At 43.1% G+C, this 20,520-nt stretch overlaps 1 protein-coding gene across 3 annotated transcripts in view; it reads right to left on the bottom strand.

The window, feature by feature from the left end:
• Positions 1-20,111, bottom strand: part of LOC144110172 (neprilysin-1-like) — a 35,741-nt gene extending 15,630 nt beyond the window's left edge. The window contains exons 1-9 of one of the 3 annotated variants that reach the window (XM_077643006.1): positions 19,839-20,111; positions 16,455-16,571; positions 15,495-15,536; positions 12,104-12,265; positions 7,879-7,959; positions 5,278-5,486; positions 2,639-2,833; positions 966-1,052; positions 385-515 (exon numbers count right to left, since the gene is read on the bottom strand). In XM_077643006.1, coding sequence (XP_077499132.1) covers positions 385-515; positions 966-1,052; positions 2,639-2,833; positions 5,278-5,486; positions 7,879-7,959; positions 12,104-12,265; positions 15,495-15,536; positions 16,455-16,530 — 983 coding nt within the window. In that variant the 5' untranslated portion in view covers positions 16,531-16,571; positions 19,839-20,111. Of the gene's footprint in view, positions 1-384; positions 516-965; positions 1,053-2,638; positions 2,834-5,277; positions 5,487-7,878; positions 7,960-12,103; positions 12,266-15,494; positions 15,537-16,454; positions 16,572-17,154; positions 18,565-19,838 lie in introns of those variants that run through there. The other 2 variants (XM_077643005.1, XM_077643007.1) reach the window with 2 other exon arrangements.
• Between the last annotated feature and the right edge of the window lie 409 nt (positions 20,112-20,520).

Genomic DNA, 20,520 nt, shown 5'->3' with positions numbered 1-20,520 from the left:
CTTCAGTTTACATTTGTGGTGAGACCTTTTGGTGCTATATAATGATTTCTCTCAAGAAGCTCTAGTATATGAGATTTTGTTCCAATTTTCATAACAGTAATCATGGTGTTCTTTCTGACTCTGCATAAATGGTTCATAACATGTAGCGCAGACTCTAACAGATAACGTTTTAGTATTGTTACGCAGGTAAATAACTGCAGTGCTACTCAATTTCTCGGAGCAATACGGCAATCATCTAGCACGTGCAATAATTGAACATGCATGTAACAGTGTAGAGCACTGCCGTGTACACATAGTTGCTTTATGTTCTCGGATATCCTTAACAGTCATTTCACTTTCTCTTCTACACTGAAGAAGGCATTGGAAATATTGTGGCGTCCTTACGGGTTGGTTTTTTCGAGAAACTTGACCATTTTTTTGTAGTATTCCAAAGCGTATACTTCTATTGTCTCGTCTTCCGTCAGAACTATGTCGGCTTTGATGAACTCCTTGTTCAGAACACCTAAAATAGGAAACTGACGAGAAGTGTGAAGTGTGAAAATGTTTGAAAAAAAAATTTTGGACCTCAGACAACGAAAGACTAGTGTTTACTAGCATGCGCTCAAGTTCAGGTGTTACAGAGGCGCCTCTGATGTTGCTTTTCCTGCTGAAATTGTCAATATTTTATAAAGCTAGACGTGAATGCTTCCATTGCGTTTGGGGTCTTTTCGACAAGTGATCCAGAGTTACAAAAACGCGACAAAATGATTTTTATAATTAGGTGCTGGTTTAAAAGAAACACATTTATCTACATCATTACCTTGCAGCCAAAGTGTGACTAGGCACATGTTTTAAAATAAGGATATATGTATATTATAAACGAGTTTATTGAAGATCTAATATCCGTGGTTTTGTTTTTTTTTTTTCATCGAAGATATCCCGAGACAATCACGTCTGTTTCCGGATGCAAACAGTGAAGTACTTACGCTCTTGTATTTCTGTTGTAGAGCTGTAATAGTGGTTCGATGATAGATGGACCACATATCTCTTCTTTCTTCGTTACTTGCAGTGAGCTGTTGATTGTGTGAGAATTTACAAAACGTAAGAAATCAGTCTTCCAGCAACGCCACGGCCACCAGTACAGTGGTGGAGTACTAAACAAACGGACGGCAGAAAATTCGGTGCAGATTCTCAAACTTAACACGCTACATTGTTAAGCTAGACATGCGCGTTGTTATCTCAACGTACCGCGAAGGTTATGTCTGTGAACCCAAGGGTTACGTTACGTTCTGTAGTACCACAGAAAAAGCGCCCTTTGCAGTACCCTATACTGAAATGAGCGACGATAACAGATCTCCTCGCCCTCCGCAATTTGGAGAGACAGGTTTGCAAAGAGCGCCTGATTACAATACTCTGCGTGTGTGATTTCGTGTGCGTGTAGTTTTCTATCAAGAAGAAACACAAGACAGTAATATATATTATGTGCATTCCTTTGTTCTTTTCTGTCAAATGAGGCGTTTTTTTTGTTTTTTTTCTCGTTCCTGGCGCAATAACTTTGCCACTTCCGTTGTTGTCTGCTTTTTTGTTTTGTTTTTGTTTTTGTTTTCTAAAAAAATGTTCATTTTGTACAACATAAGTTCTAATCAGTGAATGTGCATTTGCATATGTGTTTTTCATGTGATTTTGTTTGTTTACTTTCCTTTTCTGATGACCCAAAATTTGTTTGGCTCACAATATGCAATGCTGCTTGCCGAACTGTAGTAATTCATTTTTTATGTGATGAATTTGTATTGGGGGGCCGAGGCCCTGTCAGGCGTTGTTACGCCTTTAGCTTCGGCCCCCCCTTAGACATGTTCTAAGAAACAAATGAAGGAAAAAAAACCTGCTGGCTTGAGGCTTTTGTCACAACTGCATAGTAAACTTCTCTACATGTATTTTATTTTATGTAAGATGCAAGCATGTCATTTTGTTTTCCATGTGCGGAAGGTTAGCCGTGGAGGGGGGGGGGGGGGGGGGGCATCATACGTCTTGCTAGATTGCAAATTGAAGCACTGGCGCACAGTGTGCGCGAAATCAGGATTTATTTCAAACTGCCCCCCGTTTCCCGACGTTCATTGTTACGCAATTAGAAAAGCAACTTTAAACTTGAAGACGCGAAGCATCTACATTGTGTACTGCAGGAGAACATTCCACGAACGACCAGATATGGAAATTTCTCCTCCCGCTACCATTTTCTGCGATTTAAGCGCGAACAATATAGAGCCGCAATGAACTGAGTTTAATTAATCATGATAATCAAAAACCTAAGAAGAATCCATAACGTAATAGACTCTTTATGGGCGCTATGGCACTTATATACCAACCAAATTAATCGCAAATGTTTACGATAAGAAGTAGTGAATGTGAAAGAATGTGAGATCATCTACGAATTTCACAGAGGCAGTGCTTGTGAAAAGGCTAAAAAGGATTTAAAATTGGACTAATAGCTACAGCTGTGCACGCGAACATACGAACATAGGTGGTTGCAAACATGAGTCTTCTGGCTCTTGGAGAGGGCGCACGGCAACCCTCGACGCCTGTACGCTCAGCAGTTACAACATCTAGAGCACATCTCGTAGGACCATACACGGATCTGAAACAACTGTGACTACAGACTTACGTTAGCCAGCTTTCCCTCGAAGGAAACAAGCGTGTTAGCAATTTTCTTAAGCTCTGAGGCGCTAATTTTCGGAGCCATGAATTTGAGGGCAACTTGAACTAGTTGCTTGTAAGCGGCGATAATTCGCTTGTTATGCTTGTCCTTCTGATGGATTAGTTGATTCCGCCCGATAACTGGAAAGGTCATTTGGTCAATCTGAAGAAAATAAAACGAAATTTACTTTTGCTGGACGATCCGCCACACCACAACAACCAGCTCGTTTAATGTATCTTTAATGTATCTTGTATGTAGTATTAATGTATCTTTAATTCAGCGCAAGCATATTAAACTTAAGAGAAAGCATCTCCTTTCCACTATAAAAGAAATCATACCGTTTTTTTACGCTCGAAGCTTTCCGTCTGTGCCCTTTTTTACCTTCTAATACAAGTACGAAAATCCAGCACACTGTCCTGATCACCAGATGTCATTTTCGCGTACCCTGCAGTGCATTCCCCATATTATACACCGCAAATCTTTGATTTATCATTTTTGGGGACCCCCAGAGACCAGGGAAGCCCGTGGGTTTTCGACATGTAAGAAAACTGGTTTGTGCTCATTTTTAATTTTTATTTAGGTGAGCAGTCTGCAGAGGAGAACTGAATTGAGTGAGGTACAGAATGATCCATAGCACTCAAGTGAACAAAACATAAAGCGAAGAAAATATCAGCACATGAGGTAACATGAATCTACTTAAGGCATGCCACTGCACACAGGACTGACATGAAGGCGTACATTGCTTTAAGTAGCCAAATTTTAACGAGTGCACTGAAAAAATTGCAGTCAAGCATAGCAGGACAAAGATTCCGATGCGCACCAACCATAAAAGCATGCCCTTTTTAGGTGAGACAGGAACTCTTTAGGCAATCACAAGTAGCTCAATCCTTTAGGCAATTACAGTATTCATGACTCTCGCTACTTTAAAGAAATGCCTGGGATAAGCTAATTTCCTTCGTGTTGGGAGCAAGACCCATAGGCGCCAGATTTGGCGTCTTCTGGCGAAAAACATCATCATCATCATCATCATCATCATCATCATCATCAGCCTTACTGCACCCACTGCAGGGCAAAGGCCTCTCCCATTTCTCTCCAATTAACCCTGTCCTTTGCCAGCTGCATCCACCCTTTGCCTGAAAACTTCTTGATCTCATCCGCCCACCTAACCTTCTGCCGCCCCCTGCTACGCTTACTTTCCATTGGAATCCACTCCGTTACCCTTAAGGACCAGCGGTTATCTTGCCTTCGCATTACATGCCCTGCCCAAGCCCATTTCTTCCTCTTGATTTCGACTAGGATGTCCTTTACCCGCGTTTGTTCCCTCACCCACTCTGCCCGCTTCCGGTCTCTTAACGTTACACCTATCATTTTTCTTTCCATGGAAAAAAAAACATGAGGGCAGTCTTATGTAACAGTACTGCCATTTGGCAGCAGAGGCGCCTGCATGCTTGGGCATTTAGAAGCTAACGATAATTTCTTCTTTCCTCTCCTCCAGTTCACACTTGTGACGTTGACAGTTGAATCAGAGCTCGAAGCTCTTTTTCGTTCAGATGTTCTGTTCTTACTTTCATTGCTTTGTAAAAGAAACGCAGGCTTCTGAGCCGGAGTTTTCTGTTACAGCTGTGCTGCAAAAAATATTTCCTCAGGTTCGCACCTTTTACTCGCGGGAAACGCAGCTGGTGGCTGAGTTTGTCGTTATTTGTTTTTGCCCTTTTTGAGCTGGGACGAGCTAAGCCTGCGGTGGAAAAAGCTTTCCTGCCCGCAGAGATGAGTAGTAATATTAATTACGGCCATCTAATTGTTGCCCATAATGGCGTTTTATACGGACTCTTTGAACTACGAACAGCGCTCACCCATAACAGTCCGGGCTTAGAAAGCCGTTTACATTTTTATTCGCAGAAAACATTATAGAATGCATTATTGCACATCTCCAGCAAATTCGGACAAAAAGTTTGAAAATTGAAAAATTTGTAGGATACCTTTACCGTAATATTGAACGTAATTGTCCATTCTTCTGATATGGAGCAAAATTTTTCTTTTAAAGTGTTCCCATCGGTTGCATCGAACAGTTAAGACTTCCATAGAAAACTAAAGGGCAGCGTTTTTGTTAATATCAAGAACGTTAACAGAACAAAATTTCAAGACTGCCGTCGGGTGATCTGCAGATACGGTGATTGTTATATAGTGCAATCTTGCATTATTTGAAAAAAAAATTGCGTTCACAAATGGTTTTCCGCTTAAAAATGCTTTTGTCCAAAATTGCTGGGTATGTAATAATTATTTGCTATGTCACCTATTAACTTGTTACAATGACATATTTATAGCACATTTGTATCATGTAATAATTATGATGCTACGTTCTTTGTTACGCCAAGAAAATGCAGCTGAAGAAAGCTGATTTAATTATATACAAAGGCAAACTGCTTTTCTCTGCGTATTCCACTCTTCCTTCTTGGTTTTATTGGGCAAGCATTATTGTTGTTTTTTATTGTGTGCCAACGGAATATCACTTAAATCTACGTTTCACAACACTCATATCGTCTTTATGCCTTTCTCAGAGTGAATGCAAATCTGCTCCAATCTCGCTCTATAGGCAATTTTCTTACCTGAATGACGTGCGCCGTAATGTTCTTGCTGTCTCGTGCAACGTCGTAACGAAGGAGAGCACCCATGCCAACCTTGAGAAGAACATCAGCATAGTGCTTCATACGATTTACGTCGCTCACACTGTTTCGGGTTACCGGCCAATGGGCGAGTGCTGAAACGTTCATAATCTCGAACAGAACGTCATGCCTGTCAGGCAGTTTTGGGACTTCTGCGAAGAAATAAACGTTGAATATTTCTTATAGCAGTTAGACATTTGAAGGAAGCCAGAAGTTGCTAAAGAAGCCGTAATTTTGCTGTGCGAAAAACTGCTTTACCAGAACACTTCTGCGTCGCAGTCGCGCATATGTTATTCAATTTCCCATAACTTTTCTAGATCCCAGCAAATACAGGTGTTAGGAGTCATGTTGCACATGCAAGGGTCAACCTTTGGATTCAGCTTATTAATGCTTATGCGTCCAGGCTACTTTAGGATATCAAAATAGCTTAACTAGAGCGATCGCGAAGAAACTGGTTTTCCGTTCATTTTACAAACATTCCGTTCCTTCATTTATTAACTGTTCCTGACATTAGCTTTCGAAGACAAGTCAATAATTAGTGATGCATGGATGCTAACATGCTGCACATGTAAAGCACAGCAAATAACAATACGTCTAACTGTCGCTCAAGGTAGCTCTATCCCTACTCTAAGCATTGGATATCGTGTGGTGCGCACCGTTAACATTTCCCCAATATTTAGAAGATGGCTCTTGCGGCGTCTTCTTGCTCTCGAAATTACACCAATCTCAGATTGATGGCATGTGTAGAATTTCGTGATACACGGCTGCCCCCTCGCCCACCGCCGGTTGATGCTAGCGACGACTGCAAATATGGGATGTAAGGAAGGAGTTTTTCATTATTATTATTTCGGTACTTTAGAAATATGGTTACAGTCCTTCGTGCAGCCCCGCTACACAACATATTCCGCTAGGACGTGATGCTTCTTTCTCATTGGTGACGCTTATTACGTGTGCAACATTCATGTGCGTGCTCTTTACATCTGATTCTCGCGCACAAGTAAATTGCTTATACCGTTTGTCCCAGAACAAAGTAGGAAAATAACTTTCTGTATAGATCGAGCTCACCGGCTAGTACCGAGCGTCGAGTTCTCTCACGCTAGGGAGGTTTGAAATAAATTTCGTTTCTTTCCGGGCTTCAAAGTTCAAGACTTGCCTTCCAGGGGCCGTATTCTATTAGCTCTCTATTTTCTGCTGTCCGTTTCGCGTTCGTTTGGTGCTCTGTCAGTATCAGGCGTCTGCGTCAAGAGACATGTCCATTGGGTGGTCGGCGACTGGACCTAATCATTGGATTCATACCCCAGCCAATGGTAGCCAGTCGTCAGGTCCGATCGCCTGTTGTTGACAGAATGCTGCGATTCACTTCATCACTTGATGCATATTGCATTCAGTTTCAGCCAATAGTAAGGTCAGGTCACCAACCACCCAATGGCCAGGTCGCTTTGCACAGACGCTTGAAAGCTGCGTTTATATCTTAGTTAACACTAACAGAGTACCGAACAGACGAGAAATGGACAACAAAAATGGACAGCTTAAAGTATACCCAGATCTCAGCAGCACAGGTCAAGGGCAACCAATCGGATCAGATTTTCGAAGAAGGCCGCACGTATCCAATCAAGTAGAAAAATAATCAGTGTATTTTTTCCATCGAGAGCAGGTCTAATCCCTCCTTTCGCACAGCAAGCTCTGCGGAAAACTTTGTTAGGCTATTTTTTTTTTTGCTGTTCAATGGTTAGAAAGGCTCTTCCTGCAGCGCACTTGAGACTTCCGGGTGGGATCGACTGTGGGATTGATTAACCTTGTTATGGGGGAAAATTAGTGCGTTCCCAATCTGAGTGCTCTTAATTAAACTTTTTTAACCAGTTGTAGAATTATTGACTCTCACATAATCGGATCGTTCCTTAATTTAAAGCGTCGCTAGAGGTACTTGCCCTGATTTAGGCCTCACGGCAGTCTGTGGCGAACAACTGGGCACCTTGCAGTATCACCGAAACAAATGCAAGAAAGTGTTTTCCGCTGGTGCTTGCTGTCATACGTACTTTTCCCCTATTTTAAATGACTGAAAGTTTATGCAGTCAAATAAAAACGTTATTTCACCCTGAAATGGAAATTGTAGTCGGGACGTTCTCCTTAAACGCATACTGTCAACACTTATGACGCAAGATAACGTTCAATATTTCTACACTTATATCAATTAACCCATATCGACCATGAATGTGCATACTGCTCGTTTAATGAACAAATGGCGCTGATCTAGCTTTTATTGTGGCTGCATAGGCATCTTCCTCTAGAATTCAATTATCTCCAAACGAAAATCGCGATGATTTTTAGCTCTTCCCGTAATTATGTCACTGAGATATCGCCAATTGAAAACGAGTCATATTTCACAACCTCTCTTTTACTTTCATTTCTGTTGCATTATAGAGTTCTCACTGCGTCACATTTCACGTGCATTTCGAAAAGCGACTTAATTAAAGATGGCCTCAAGACACAGTAATACCATGTGTAGTCCAGTATGTTTCTGACTGAACAATAGAAATAACTTACTTTTGCAGGCCTCGTAGGTGACGGCTAGCTTCCCCAGAACGTTTTGAGTTCCTTCGCGGACTATTATTCTGTCTAGTAAACCTGTGGAAAAAGGTATTTTTTCATGAGACGAGAGAACTATCATGGCATGAAGCACTTGTATTTAGTTGGGCGGTTTCCGTTTCTGCAGTTCAGTTGTAAAATTGGTTTTTGGTTGAAAATGTGTCAGGTATTATTATGTCTTCCAACCCAACCAGACAGGCAAATTTGTCAAAATGTTTAGTTTTCTTCTTTTTTTATGTGTTTCTTTACCTTCCTTTACACATGGGTAAACAAGCCAGTGTTCAAGGAGAATCGACCACGTACGCATCACTCATTGTGGGCTCCTTCGCATGCGACCCCGCCTCCCGAACCAGTCCCCGAGAAGTCCGGTTGTCAATATGAGTGGCTCAGCCTCAACTTGTCGTAGTTCCCCTAAAGACAAGACGGGCAGTTTCGAACATTTGAGTGCAGATACCAATCATGCAGGATCCTTGGCCAGAGATTCAGGAGCAGCCTTTGCACATCATCACCGTTCAAAATCAACCTCCCACCGACGAGAGCTCCTCCTTGAGCTAAGGCATTCGGGTTTGTCGGTGTATAAGTAATCTGGAAGCGCAGTAGTGTTGCTTGGCAGAATGGCGTTCACTATATTTAATTAGTCGCTTCACAGCAAATATTATAGTATAAAATCGTTTCGCTGATAACGATACACTCTACTGTCAAAAGGACAATCGAGAAATGTGAAAGCAACGGTAGCAACAGTAGATCTCGGCACAGGCATTTCACCTACATCTGCGCATTGCGTCACGATTGATACCAATGTGCGCAGAGAAACAAAAAGCGCAAGCCGCAACGGTGGCGGGTGCAGTTGGGCCTCAAGACAACGAAGCCGCTGCCGACGCAAGAGAGCAAAGTACCGAACGAGATAAGTTTAGATGGCAACAATAAAGTCGAAGTCTCAGAATGCAAAGCCGAGAAGCGGGGCGAATACGAGCATTGTCAACTAGCCGCAAACAGAGTACAAGAAACCTGTGACGCCATCTATCATCCACCACTAACCCGGGCTTCACAGCTGTGCTGAATGGTCTGTGCTCTATGGTTATGCAAGTGCTTTGTCCGCAGAAGAGAATAAAAAATTCAAGGGCAAATGCGCAGGAGGACAGACGAACAAGGAAAAGGGGAGGGTTGTAGGGGGGAGACTATGGCTCATTGGCAGCAAATCACAACGCAAGGAAGCGCGCCAGGGTATTCTTTAAATTTCAACTTCTAACAGTGGGCGGTGACGTTTCGTCTCTCAGCTATTGATGACGATGTTCGGACCATTTTTTACACACCACGCTGCATGGCGAGGTAAAGCGATATTAGAATGGTGAAATTTGTTCTTCGGAAGCAGTGTCTAAATTTTGTGCTTTTACGGTCTGTACGTATTGCGTTCAGGCTGCCCTCTGGCGCTCATTGCTTCAATTACTCATGGTTCTTGTCTGCCCTGCAAGTCCTGCATAATTGTACTTAATGCACTGTGAGAACTCAAGCCAGTGCAGTGAGAGCTGGTTTTGAGCTTGAAAGAAATGTTCCACATCATTCGATAAACGAAGGCTTGAATTTATTCGTTTTAAGCGGGTTTAACGTCCCAAAGCGACTCAGACCATGAGGGACGCCATAGTGATGGGCTTCGAAAATTTCGACCACCTGGAGTTTTTTAATGTGCACTCGCATCGCACGGTACACTGGCGCGTAGAGTTTCACCTCCATTGAAATTCGACCGTCTTTAGGGTTTTTGGGGTCAGCAGCCGAGCACAATAATCACGGAGCCACCACAGCGGCTCAGAAATGAAGGCTCGCGAAGCGAACTGTGGAAGTGGTTAAGCCGATCCGGCTAAAGAGTGACCGAGTTGAGATCTAATATTGCACTGCAGCTACAGGTTGTTGGCTGTTGAGATAGAGCATGCCGGCAAAAGTGTATCGCAGGTTATCAACAACGTTAAACTTACCCTAATACGTAAGAAAGGAGACGTCAAGAACTTAGTAAACTACGGATCAATCAGCTCACTGCCCTTTGCCAGTTACAAAGGTGACAGCTAATACAATTACAGCAACCGCAGACTTCAGACAACCAAAGAACCAAGCAGGCGGTCGTAACAAACGCTGGACAATAGACATTAATAGACAGTAAACAAGGTGATAGAGAAATGTGCAATGAATAACCAACTTCTAGGTAACCTTCATAGATTACGAGAAAAACATTTAACTCCGTCGAATCTTCAGTAGTCATGCACGCATCTGTCAACCAAGCTGTAGAAAACCTATGTAAACAGGCACTCGAAAATATCTAGCTGCTGCACAGGCACTATATTCCGCAAAAAGAAAGTGACAATATCCCAGAAAGGAACGGTGTCAGGCAGACAGAGGTAATTTTTCCAGTACAAATCAAGGCTTGCTTAAAAGATGCTTTCGGAAAACTGTACTGGGAAGAATTGGGATAAACATTAGTTCAGAATACTTCACTAATCTACGATTTTCTAATCACTTTATCTTCTTCATCGACTTCGAGACAAATTGCAAAGCATGAAATGGGAGCCCTTCAAGAGTATCCCAAAGGTAGGTCTAAAATTATATATCAAGAAATCTACAGCAGTGGCAGTCACCCAAGAGCACAACAGTTCATGATATGCAATGAAGCATTGGAAATTATCAGGAAGCACATAGATACTAGAAAAGACGGTGACCGGTGTCCAGGAACACGAAAATGAAAAAAAAAGCTTTAAAAACAATAACCTGGAGTTTACTTGGCAGGCAGTCTTATGTCGTGAAAAAAGTTTACCAGCAGCCCCAAAGTGAAAGTATACAACAGCAGTATCTTCCCATTGTTAAAGTATCTGTGGGATGTAAACACAGAAGCTAACGAAAAGGGAAGAAATTAAGTGCACCGCAGCGAGGATTTGAAAAAAAAAAATATACGCGTAAATTTGAGACATAGGAACAGAAAAGTATGGGCAGGGAAGAAATGCGTGTGCATGAGGCCTTCGTTGAAATCAAGAAGAAATGAGCATGTGCAAGGCTTGCAGCGCGCAGAAAAAATAACCAATGTAACTGTAATATAACGCTATAGATTTTGAGATAATGCAATAATAGCAGCGGGTGAGAGAAATATATACGGTCTGATAAGATTAGAAACTTTTCCGGGATAAGCAGGCTGCCACTGTCGGATTACAAGGTTAATTGGAAGAACATGAAAGAGGTTTTTCTTTTTCAGTGGACGTAATTATGCTGCTGATGATGATTATGAGGACAGTGACAATGTACCGCGAAGGTGCGCACCAGAAGATGAATTCGAGAGGTGTATGGTGTGTGCGATCGCTTTGAAGTGAGGATAACTCTTTATTGGACCTACGACCACGCCAACAGACCGCTGCCGTCCGTAGGGCGCCAGTTCTGCATGATGTGATGAGGATGTCCTGGGGACCACTGCACATATCAAGTAGAATAGCTCAGTTAAGGCTCTCTGGAAAAAAATATCATTTTCTGGCCTCAAACGCGACATTGCAAAGATCTGTCGAGTGCGACACGCGCGAAATAGCCAGGCCGTAGAATTTCCGCTCTTGTTAACCCTTGAGGCGTAATTGGAGTAGTGTATTAAACTCGACGTCAGCATACACTTGTTTCCTCCTTTTTGCCTCAAACCCAGCCAAAGCACCAGCAGCAGGAAGCAAAAAAGCGACGCAGACGTCAAATTATCGATGCAATGGAGTAGCGATATACGTTAAAGGGATATGTACAACCTACGCTGCAAACACTGCTTTGCCGCGTCGCAACTACAATCGCTTGTGAAATTTTCTTTCTTTCCGTCTCAAGGACGCTACCAGTTCCTCGCTCACAATTTATTTCGACCTTTTTATACCCTGTTTAAGGTTTCAAACTGCTGTCTATCTCATATCTTCTTTAATAATGGATATCAAGCAAACCCCTTTAACCAGGCTCGTAAGACAACTGGGGTTCTTTACTAAAACGATTTATACAAAACTGAGAATGCAAGTAGTGGGTACGAGTTCAAGAAGGCCTACAAGCTTATAGAAGTTTGGCCCCGCACAAGCGAGATGCACCCCAGGACTTGTCAAATTACTGTGCACGGCACGGACAGAATTCCATGCTTTAGCGATAACATTATAAACGTTCCGGCGCGTGATGTTATCAATGAGTGTCTTACCTCTCAAAATTTTCAACAGTTCGTCGTTCAGGATGTGAAAACTTCCGTACGACGATTTTTTTTCTGGTATCCGTGATCTTCGCAGCCATCTGCCGCAGGCGTAAGAGTAAAAGTCCTCGCAAGGATCCACATAGGGGTCAATATATTCTCTAATGAGCCTTGCTGGAAGAGAAGTCATCAGATATGACTCGACTCTTTCGGAAAATGGTATACTTTAGAACTGAGCAGTGGCCTATTGGCGACCTGCTTTGCAAAGTACGTCTTCCAAAGAATTTTCAAGTGTCTATTGATAATTCCTTGTGAGGCTCTACTGGGGATATGAAAGGCGGTAATTTTTTTCCTCTCGTTGGGCAGTAGTTTCGCAGCACCTGAGTGAATTTAATTGTCGTTGCGACATTAACGTCCTCATTTTTGTTCTGACAAGCTTTAGTTTGTAAATTTTAGTTAAATAACACATAAATGAATGCCACTCTTGTTTGTCCTACGGATGAATTGGGGAGTGTATGCTATTGTAACTTAATTTTTAAGCCGTTTTTACATGAACATCGATCCTAAACATCGTTCTTGTTTTGCGCCCAGCTGTTGGTTATACAAGATTAATCCGGAGCCATACGGCTTCTTCGACTCGAATGGCGTGTGGAGTCATAGGGTAAGCGTCGCATGCGAACTCATCGTGAAACAAATGGCGCAGGCTCACACACTTCTCGATTCGAACATGTGATATTTCTCTTTAGCATTCAAAACAACTTCTTGCAACGAACAGCTTCTTGCAGCGCCTGCTCTTCCTAAAGCACAACGATGAGGAAATAACGGTACTCTACGCGAAGTACAAGGTTAAATGTGCCAGCTTAAAACTTACATAAACGAGCCAAGAATGTTAAGGAGAAGTTTGCTCTGATAGACTAGGGCTTCATAAAATTTTCTTTCCAATGGCCTTATAGAAACTAAGTTTCAGATATCGCACACACACACCAGTCCACGCTGCTTTCATGCACACGGAAAATCTAAGCGCAACCATGCAGCCTGTTAAAAATTCGTGGCTTGCTCAAGAAAATGCTCACTGGGAAAATACGAATCGGTACTCAGTTCTCGACTAGCACTCCTCTAGAAAACAGTCTGTATGGGATGAGTTTATCGCGGCAAACTCTCGGCAGATTCCTGGATGCAAGATTCACTATCATTGTCCACATGAAATCAGTTAAACGGAAACAAAGAAAAACTCTAATGTTTCACAGTGATGTTCGGAAGCCGACTTCGGGCTTCCTTATTGTTAAAACATTTCACAACAGTGCACTCTTTCCTTTATACTGTCAAGGCTCTTACGTCTTGGATAACGTTTGTTTTGTTGGAGTCCGGTAGTTTTCTTGGATCTATTGCATAGGATCAGCTCTTAGAGCTTTTACACATGAAGCATACCTTTGTAGAGCACCCAAAAATTCTGAGCAGGTTTTAGAAAGGCAATGTTGCCTTTTTGGGACACCTGGTTAAGTTTTAGGTTAAGCAATGGCTCACGCTAAGGAAGGCAATTAAGGCGAAACCGAAAAGGAGCATAGCTATGTGAGACCACGTTGAAGATTCCCAGTTGTTCAAAATAATCCCGCACTCTCCTCTATGTCGTCGTTCGTAGTCCGTGTTCCTTCCGCGCGTAAATAACACAATTTAAATTTCTTTATTTTCCATTGTTTGTCGAACTTTTCTGGTACGTGGAGTAATATCGTAGTTCAAGGTAAACCTTTCGTCTGTAGAATCATCCCGGGCCTCTTCCGATAGGACGACGTTCGCCTCGATTACTAAAAGAAGGACTTTACCTAAACAGAAGTGCATCGTTATCCCTGCGCGTCTTTGAGGTATTCATTTCATCTTGCGGAACGTGACGGTTCGCTCCCCTCTTTACGAATTTAATTTTTTACACGCTGTGGCAGCAAGCAAAACTACTGTGTAAGTGGGTGTAAAAGCCACATTTTTAAAGGTCAGGAATAATTGTTTTGTGTCGGCAGACACAGAGCATTTAACCGTATTTTGTTCTCAGTTATCTAATTTAAACCAGGAGGTGGGGCTCATATCAGGGTGTGGACCTTACACGATATTCTACTGCATAGATTACTATACATTCGTAGTGATTCGGACGATAAGCTCTTGCAGCTTTTCCGCTGTGCTCCGCGGTGTGTACTTTTCGGATATGTGATTAAGCTATTAATACCAGCGCATTTACGGTGGGTGACCAACATCCGCAGAGAGATAAATATCAGTGTCCTGGTGTCTTAAATTGGTCCGTAATACTCGGTAAATGCGTACTTGAGGACCTTGCCGTCTTTCGAAAGCGGTTTGAAGCCAGCAAGTCCGCACCTCGTGGATCGAAAGCACTTACGTTTGGTCATGGCTCATTTCTCTGAGCGTGAACGCTTAGGCAGACGCGGTGTCGGTGTTGTTTGCTCTACTATCGCTTTTTGCCGCTTGCGAGCCCCTACCATTCGTTAAAGCGCCACGCCCTTCACCCTAGGTTCCGCATGAGGCTGGCTCTACATGCCACTTACCCAAGCTTCACCTGCACATGGCAACTGCGGGACTGGTAGCGGAACCCTGCTAAATAGCTTTCTGCAACCCACGGCAACGTACTAATGAAAGAAAAGAAATATTTCGGCACACAGTGCAATTTTTCCGTCGCCATTTGCTTTGAGGACAGTTACATTTGCGTCTGTACGCTCTTTCACTTGTGATCACAGAGAACAGCCTGCTGTGCGTAGTCATGCTGAAACGAGTCTAGATATATATAATCTGAAAGTTTAACAACCGTTATTTTTCAGGTACCTGGGTTAGAAGTAAATGGTTTCCAAGAAACGCAAGCTTGTGGCTTCCCTCCCAGTGGTTCGAACTATAACTTCTGCTGCCTATTTCGTTTCCCAGCCATAGCTACAGTCCTTGCGCAGTCTTTCCGTGACTGCAGATAGACACGAGTGTACGGTTATCTTCAGTTCACTTTCCATGAAGGCAGATCTACTAGACTCACCGCAAGTCTACGAGCAAAGCTTTTTCTGTTCGGGGCTAACTTTACTTCTTCACTTGTGTTGAGAGAAACTGTAACCTCCTCTAAATATGCGTATTCAGCTATGCAGTTATCGCGTGTTTGATTTTGTTCAGAATAAACGGCTTTACGGGACTGTTCGGCAAGTGGGGGAGTATAGATAAACGATTTGAAGGTGCTCTGCCGTTCAGCGTGAAAGGTATCAACCAAATTACACAAAAAGAGGATTTTGTGTTTGCTCTGTTCAAGTTCGAAAACGACTTCAGGGTCATATACGACAAAAGGAAACCCTGTTTCTCGGGAAAAATGCAGTGTAATAAGTATCAATTTCATTTTTACTCGGTGTGCATATCAAAGCGGATAGCTTACCTCGCTGTCTGCAAACGCTGCTCCGGCAAACGTGATAGCGTTCTGGATAGAAAAGTAAACAGTTCACTAAATATAAAAGACACAGATAATGCTCTAAATAGGCTCCATTACCGCGAAAACACTGCGAACGCAAGGCAATCCATGTTATACAAATCAACATTCCTTTAGGTTGATGCCAAACGATTACTTCGGTTACCTTCCATTACTTTTTAGAGTACCAGATCTTATTAGCTCGTTATTAGAGAAGGAAGAGGGAAAGTTGGAAAAGGAAGAGGAGGAGAAGATGTGAGCCGACGGGTAGCCTAGAAGCTTGGAATCCACCTCGGCAGCTGCGAAAGGTGGTTAGTTCGACACCCACCTCTAGACAAAGATGGGTACGACAGTCTCCAGCCCAGTGGCCGGCTTTTTTGGCTCTATGCCCAAGAGGCTCTGCCAAGTAGTTTTTGTAGCAAGTAATTTTAATAAAATAATAATAAAAAGGAAGGAAAAGATTTTTGCTAGCACCGGCATCTGCCATCGATAAAGAAGCACCTGCAGTGGGGCAGCGGAAATAAACGATAGCAGGCAGAATGGAGAAATGAAATGAAAAAGGCGAGGGGACAGGAAGAGAGGATAGAGAGGAGAGAGGTAATGTACACGAAAACTATTTACACCATAACAAATATATACTGGTTGCACGTGTGTTATGTCCACGAAAAAGAGACAAAAACACAGGCTCGCAACACAATGTACACATTAGCTGGGGTGGGGGACTCTGCGAGTCCGTTACTCCTTTACGGGGATAACCCTAGTGTCAAACACCTCAGCAAGTGAAGGTGGTTAGCGTTACTGTGTTCACACACGATTAATTTCAAGCTATTCAAAGTGTCAGAAGCTAACGGGTTTTTATTTATTAACCAACACTTTTTTCTCAGCTGTATATTAAAGAAAATAAAATTTTGTACATTTCGGGAAACTTACCGTACTGCCAAGGAGGTCCCCATGAATCCACTGAGCACAGCCACAAAAATATGGTTAAAAGTGTTATAATATTCATAGCCCGAACAAACTGTCTATTCTAACAGTGAACGAATTCGTCTGTAAATGGAAAGATAATTTTATTATAATTGAATATTAGGAATAAGCTTCCATAAAACAAAAGAATAATTGATTTTTCAAAGCAGGCGATTACCAGAAAGCGGCTTTAACCACAAAAATTCAACGCGATGTGCACGAGTCCGTTAATTAGAAAGATTTATCATCGAAAACGCTCATGGTATTTATAAAAGTGACTGCACTCATCTGGACCATTTTTTCGAATTGAGCTTCCCAGCTTATGCTTTTTTTTGTTATATACGCCCGCATGTAAATGTGGGCTCAGCGAGTTTTAAACCTCAATTCTGCTGCCTCTGATGATCTTTAGTATCGAGTTCAAGATAACGGAGTTTACAGTGGCTTTAACAATCACTTCCACGAATGCAGTCGGATAATGTATAACGTGGAAAATCCATATTGTTTGCATAGTCTATCTTCTACCAAGTAACTTTGCTATCAAAGTACTCTAACAGCCAGAGAGCGGTGTATTTTATTTTGCATTGATAGACCACTTGCTTAAACACATTTGTGGTTAATAATTCTTAATTCATATATTTAAAATTTGATGTGTGAAATAAATACACACCTTGCACATCAGCAGGCCCTTACGTAGTTTATGCGACTCCTCACAAGCATTTATACATTTAAAACGTTTCATGAATACTTCCGTGCTCTTGAATCATCATGACCGACATCCTGGACATGCTGGTTTCCAATAATGGTTCTGCCTCATGATCATCTAATATCAATATTTCTTGTTGCCGTTCATGCCGGGGAAAGCACCTTTTATCCGGCTGTCAACATGAAGGACTGTCAAATTTGAGATGAGAACATAATTTTTTTTCGTGGGACTGCATTGATAGCCGCATAGGAGACAATGTGGTGGCGTCCGGTGGCGTCCGGCGTTGTCAGCTCAAAAATTCAGTGATTAATCAGCGGGATGTGCGGTTTTATTAGCCCACGTCATATATCTTAGTTGGCAGGTGCGCAGGTCACCTGTCATGGCCGGCCATGGTGGTGGACTCAGATTTAGTTGGCAGATTTGCTGGGTCATGAGCAGCCATGTCCAGGCAGCTCCGTATATCAGGCTGACATGAAGCCAGAAATAATGCTTCATGTGTCTACCGTAGTGGCAAACCACCGCGAAGGAAGAGCCGACCACGGAAGTCATTGCAGATGTAGAACCTTCGGCTGCAGAGTTTCTGAGTATGCGGGAGGTTTGCCATGACACAGGGGAAGAAGGAGGCCCCAGGGGAATTCTGACTGCAATGGTATCGCATTCTCAACAAGTAATATAAGTAAATGCTCCCTACGTTTCTCATTATACATCCCCGGATGGAGACTGCGATTTTTCGCATTCAATAAAACGGCAGCCTATAATGATAATATAAAAGGACAAACACGGCTATACTGAGTTATTTTATTTTTGTTCTCAACACGCCTAAGACATACCGAGAAAATAATTTCCCAACAACCCTCGATTCATTGTTTCAAAGGGTCAGCCTGGTAGTTGACTGGAGTTAGAGGCTAACACATCTGGCTTTTGGACATCATAATCACATTGAACACGTTAAACCGTTCGACACCTTAAGGGTATCGCACGGTCGAGCATATTCAAGACAAGCAAAGATGCAAGTAGGTTTGCCGGCTTTGTACTTACTAGGGTTCGTAGTTAGAATCTGTAAAAATGAGCTCAAAAATTCGAAACGCAGCTTAACTTACAAAATATGAAATAGAACTTCGAGTCCTTGTAATCGAGCTATATGTTTAAAATAGTATAATGGTTCTAGTGGCGGAATCAACTAAAAACTGGCTGGACGGTACAGTCACCAGGAAAAAAAGATTACACTACTGGCGTGTCATCGGAGTGGAAGATAGCAACACTAGGCGCTGCGGTTACAAGGACGCCAATAACATAAGTGCCAGGTGTGTTCGCAAAGCACGGCGCCGCGCCAGCCGCACGGAGCGATTTTCGCTGTTCCGGTTACGTCACTGTGCTAACCTTTTTTTCACTCGCAGCTTTACATATGCTTTCTTTGTTCATGAGCATCACACCATTATTCTTTTAGTCATGGTTCGGATGATAAATTGGTTTCTTTGATACTCCACAGGCACAAGTGTCACAAACAAATGCTTTCTCTATTCCTTTAACCTATCTTTTAGTTTTCTGCCTAACGTTTTACTGTTTTGTTGTATAAGTCAAGTTGTAATCTTATTTCTATCTTGCGGTGCCAGATGCGGCTTTAGAAACCGCAGAAACTGCACTATAGAACACTATTGTGGAGCCTTGCCTGTTTGTATTCTCGCATGCGGAACAAGTTGGTGACAGAAGCAAAAGGGCCTTATATAACTCTGCGATATTGTTCTGTCGAATAGAATGGATGCTTCGCTCGTACCCTGAAGCGGCAGCTTCTTTTTAGAACACCCAACGGCAACAAGTTGCGCGCGGTACAGCGGAGAGCAAAAAAATTGGCGGTGGTTTAGCTCTGGTTAAGCCTGGAGTGACGCGATAGCTACAGCTGGTCGAGTGGAGCTTGGTCACGTGAACTACCACGTGACGAACCACGTGATCAGCCACGGCGCCGCGCCGCCGGCAGCTGCTCCCCACCACGTGACCAACCACGCGACAGCGTGGCGGTGCAGCCACAAGGTGGCGGCGCCGCCACGCTGAAGGCTAGAACTGCTACCGTAATGCGGCTATCGCTACAAAAAACAGCGCAAGTGACCGATCCCCAGAGAGACGCAATGGCAACGCGACGCGCTGCACTTCACATAATAATATCAATAACAATTGGTTTTTTTGGGGGAAAGGAACTGGCGCAGTATCTGTCTCATATATCGTTGGGCACCTGAACCGCGCCGTATGGGAAGGGATAAAGGCGGGAGTGAAAGAAGAAAGGAAGAGAGAGGTGCCGTAGTGGAGGGCTCCGGAGTAATTTCGACCACCTGGGGATCTTTAACGTGCACAGACATCTGACATGCAAGGTCGCTAGCCAGGCCGCTCCCACTCCTCTTTTTAAGGGGAGTTCAGAAGACAGTCATCCCCTGCAAATAATTCTCCTTTCTCTTTATTTTTCGATGAAAGGCTCGTTCGCGATAAAACGATAACAGAAATGAAGACATCGCTGCTCACGACGAAAGCGATTGAAAGAAAGCCCGTGTGCCGAGCCACTCATAGCGACATTCCGATCTTTTGGAAGAGGTGAAGAAGACGGATGTTTCCTGTCTGCCTACACTTGTTGCAAACCTGTAAAAAGGCCTGGGACTTACTCTATCGGGCTGCTCTAGAATGGCAGCGCCCCGCGGTACACTTCCGGGTTTGTGGTAGCGTGTCACTTGTGAAGATCTTTGGTACTCGGCACAGCAGGGGAGCCGACGAAACAGTAAATGATGCCCCTCCTTTATCAGCCGCTGGCAGGCTTTCGCCTTCTGATGCTCGTGCAAGCAAAATAAGGTTTAAGTCTGCTCCACCTTAATGGAGCTAAGAAGTGGAGAAGGAGAAGGAAAGCAGGAAGGAGAAACCGGTTTGCTAGTCTGCACTGCAGGCAATGGACAAGAGGTCGTGAAGATGAAGTTGAAAAGGGAGTAAACGGAAAATGAACTCAACATGCTAAGCTTTGCTACACAAAAACACAAAACCTTGGCGGTTCGAAAATTGAATAGGCAAAAAAAAAGTCTTCCCGTTAACTGCGCAAGTTCACCTTCTCGTTAGTGGCAGAAGTTCTGTATTTCTTCTTTTTAACAACAGCTGCCGCGCAGCTTTCTATCGAACAATGGCAGTGAGTTCCTGCTGCAGTGCCGCGGTGTTCGTGCGTTTTAACTTCGTGCACTTGTTGGGAAAATGGCGAAGTCTTTTCCCGCAAATGCATTGCAGCAGCCACTAGCCAGGTTTTGCTACGGTTTGTGTTTTGTGCCAAGGTAAAAGGGAAGAACAGCACAGCATCAAGTAACG

This window comes from Amblyomma americanum, chromosome 11, assembly GCF_052857255.1.
Source record: "Amblyomma americanum isolate KBUSLIRL-KWMA chromosome 11, ASM5285725v1, whole genome shotgun sequence".
Lineage (NCBI taxonomy): Eukaryota > Metazoa > Arthropoda > Arachnida > Ixodida > Ixodidae > Amblyomma > Amblyomma americanum.
Note: the sequence above shows the minus strand (reverse complement) of the source record. Positions and strands in the feature narration are given on the sequence as shown.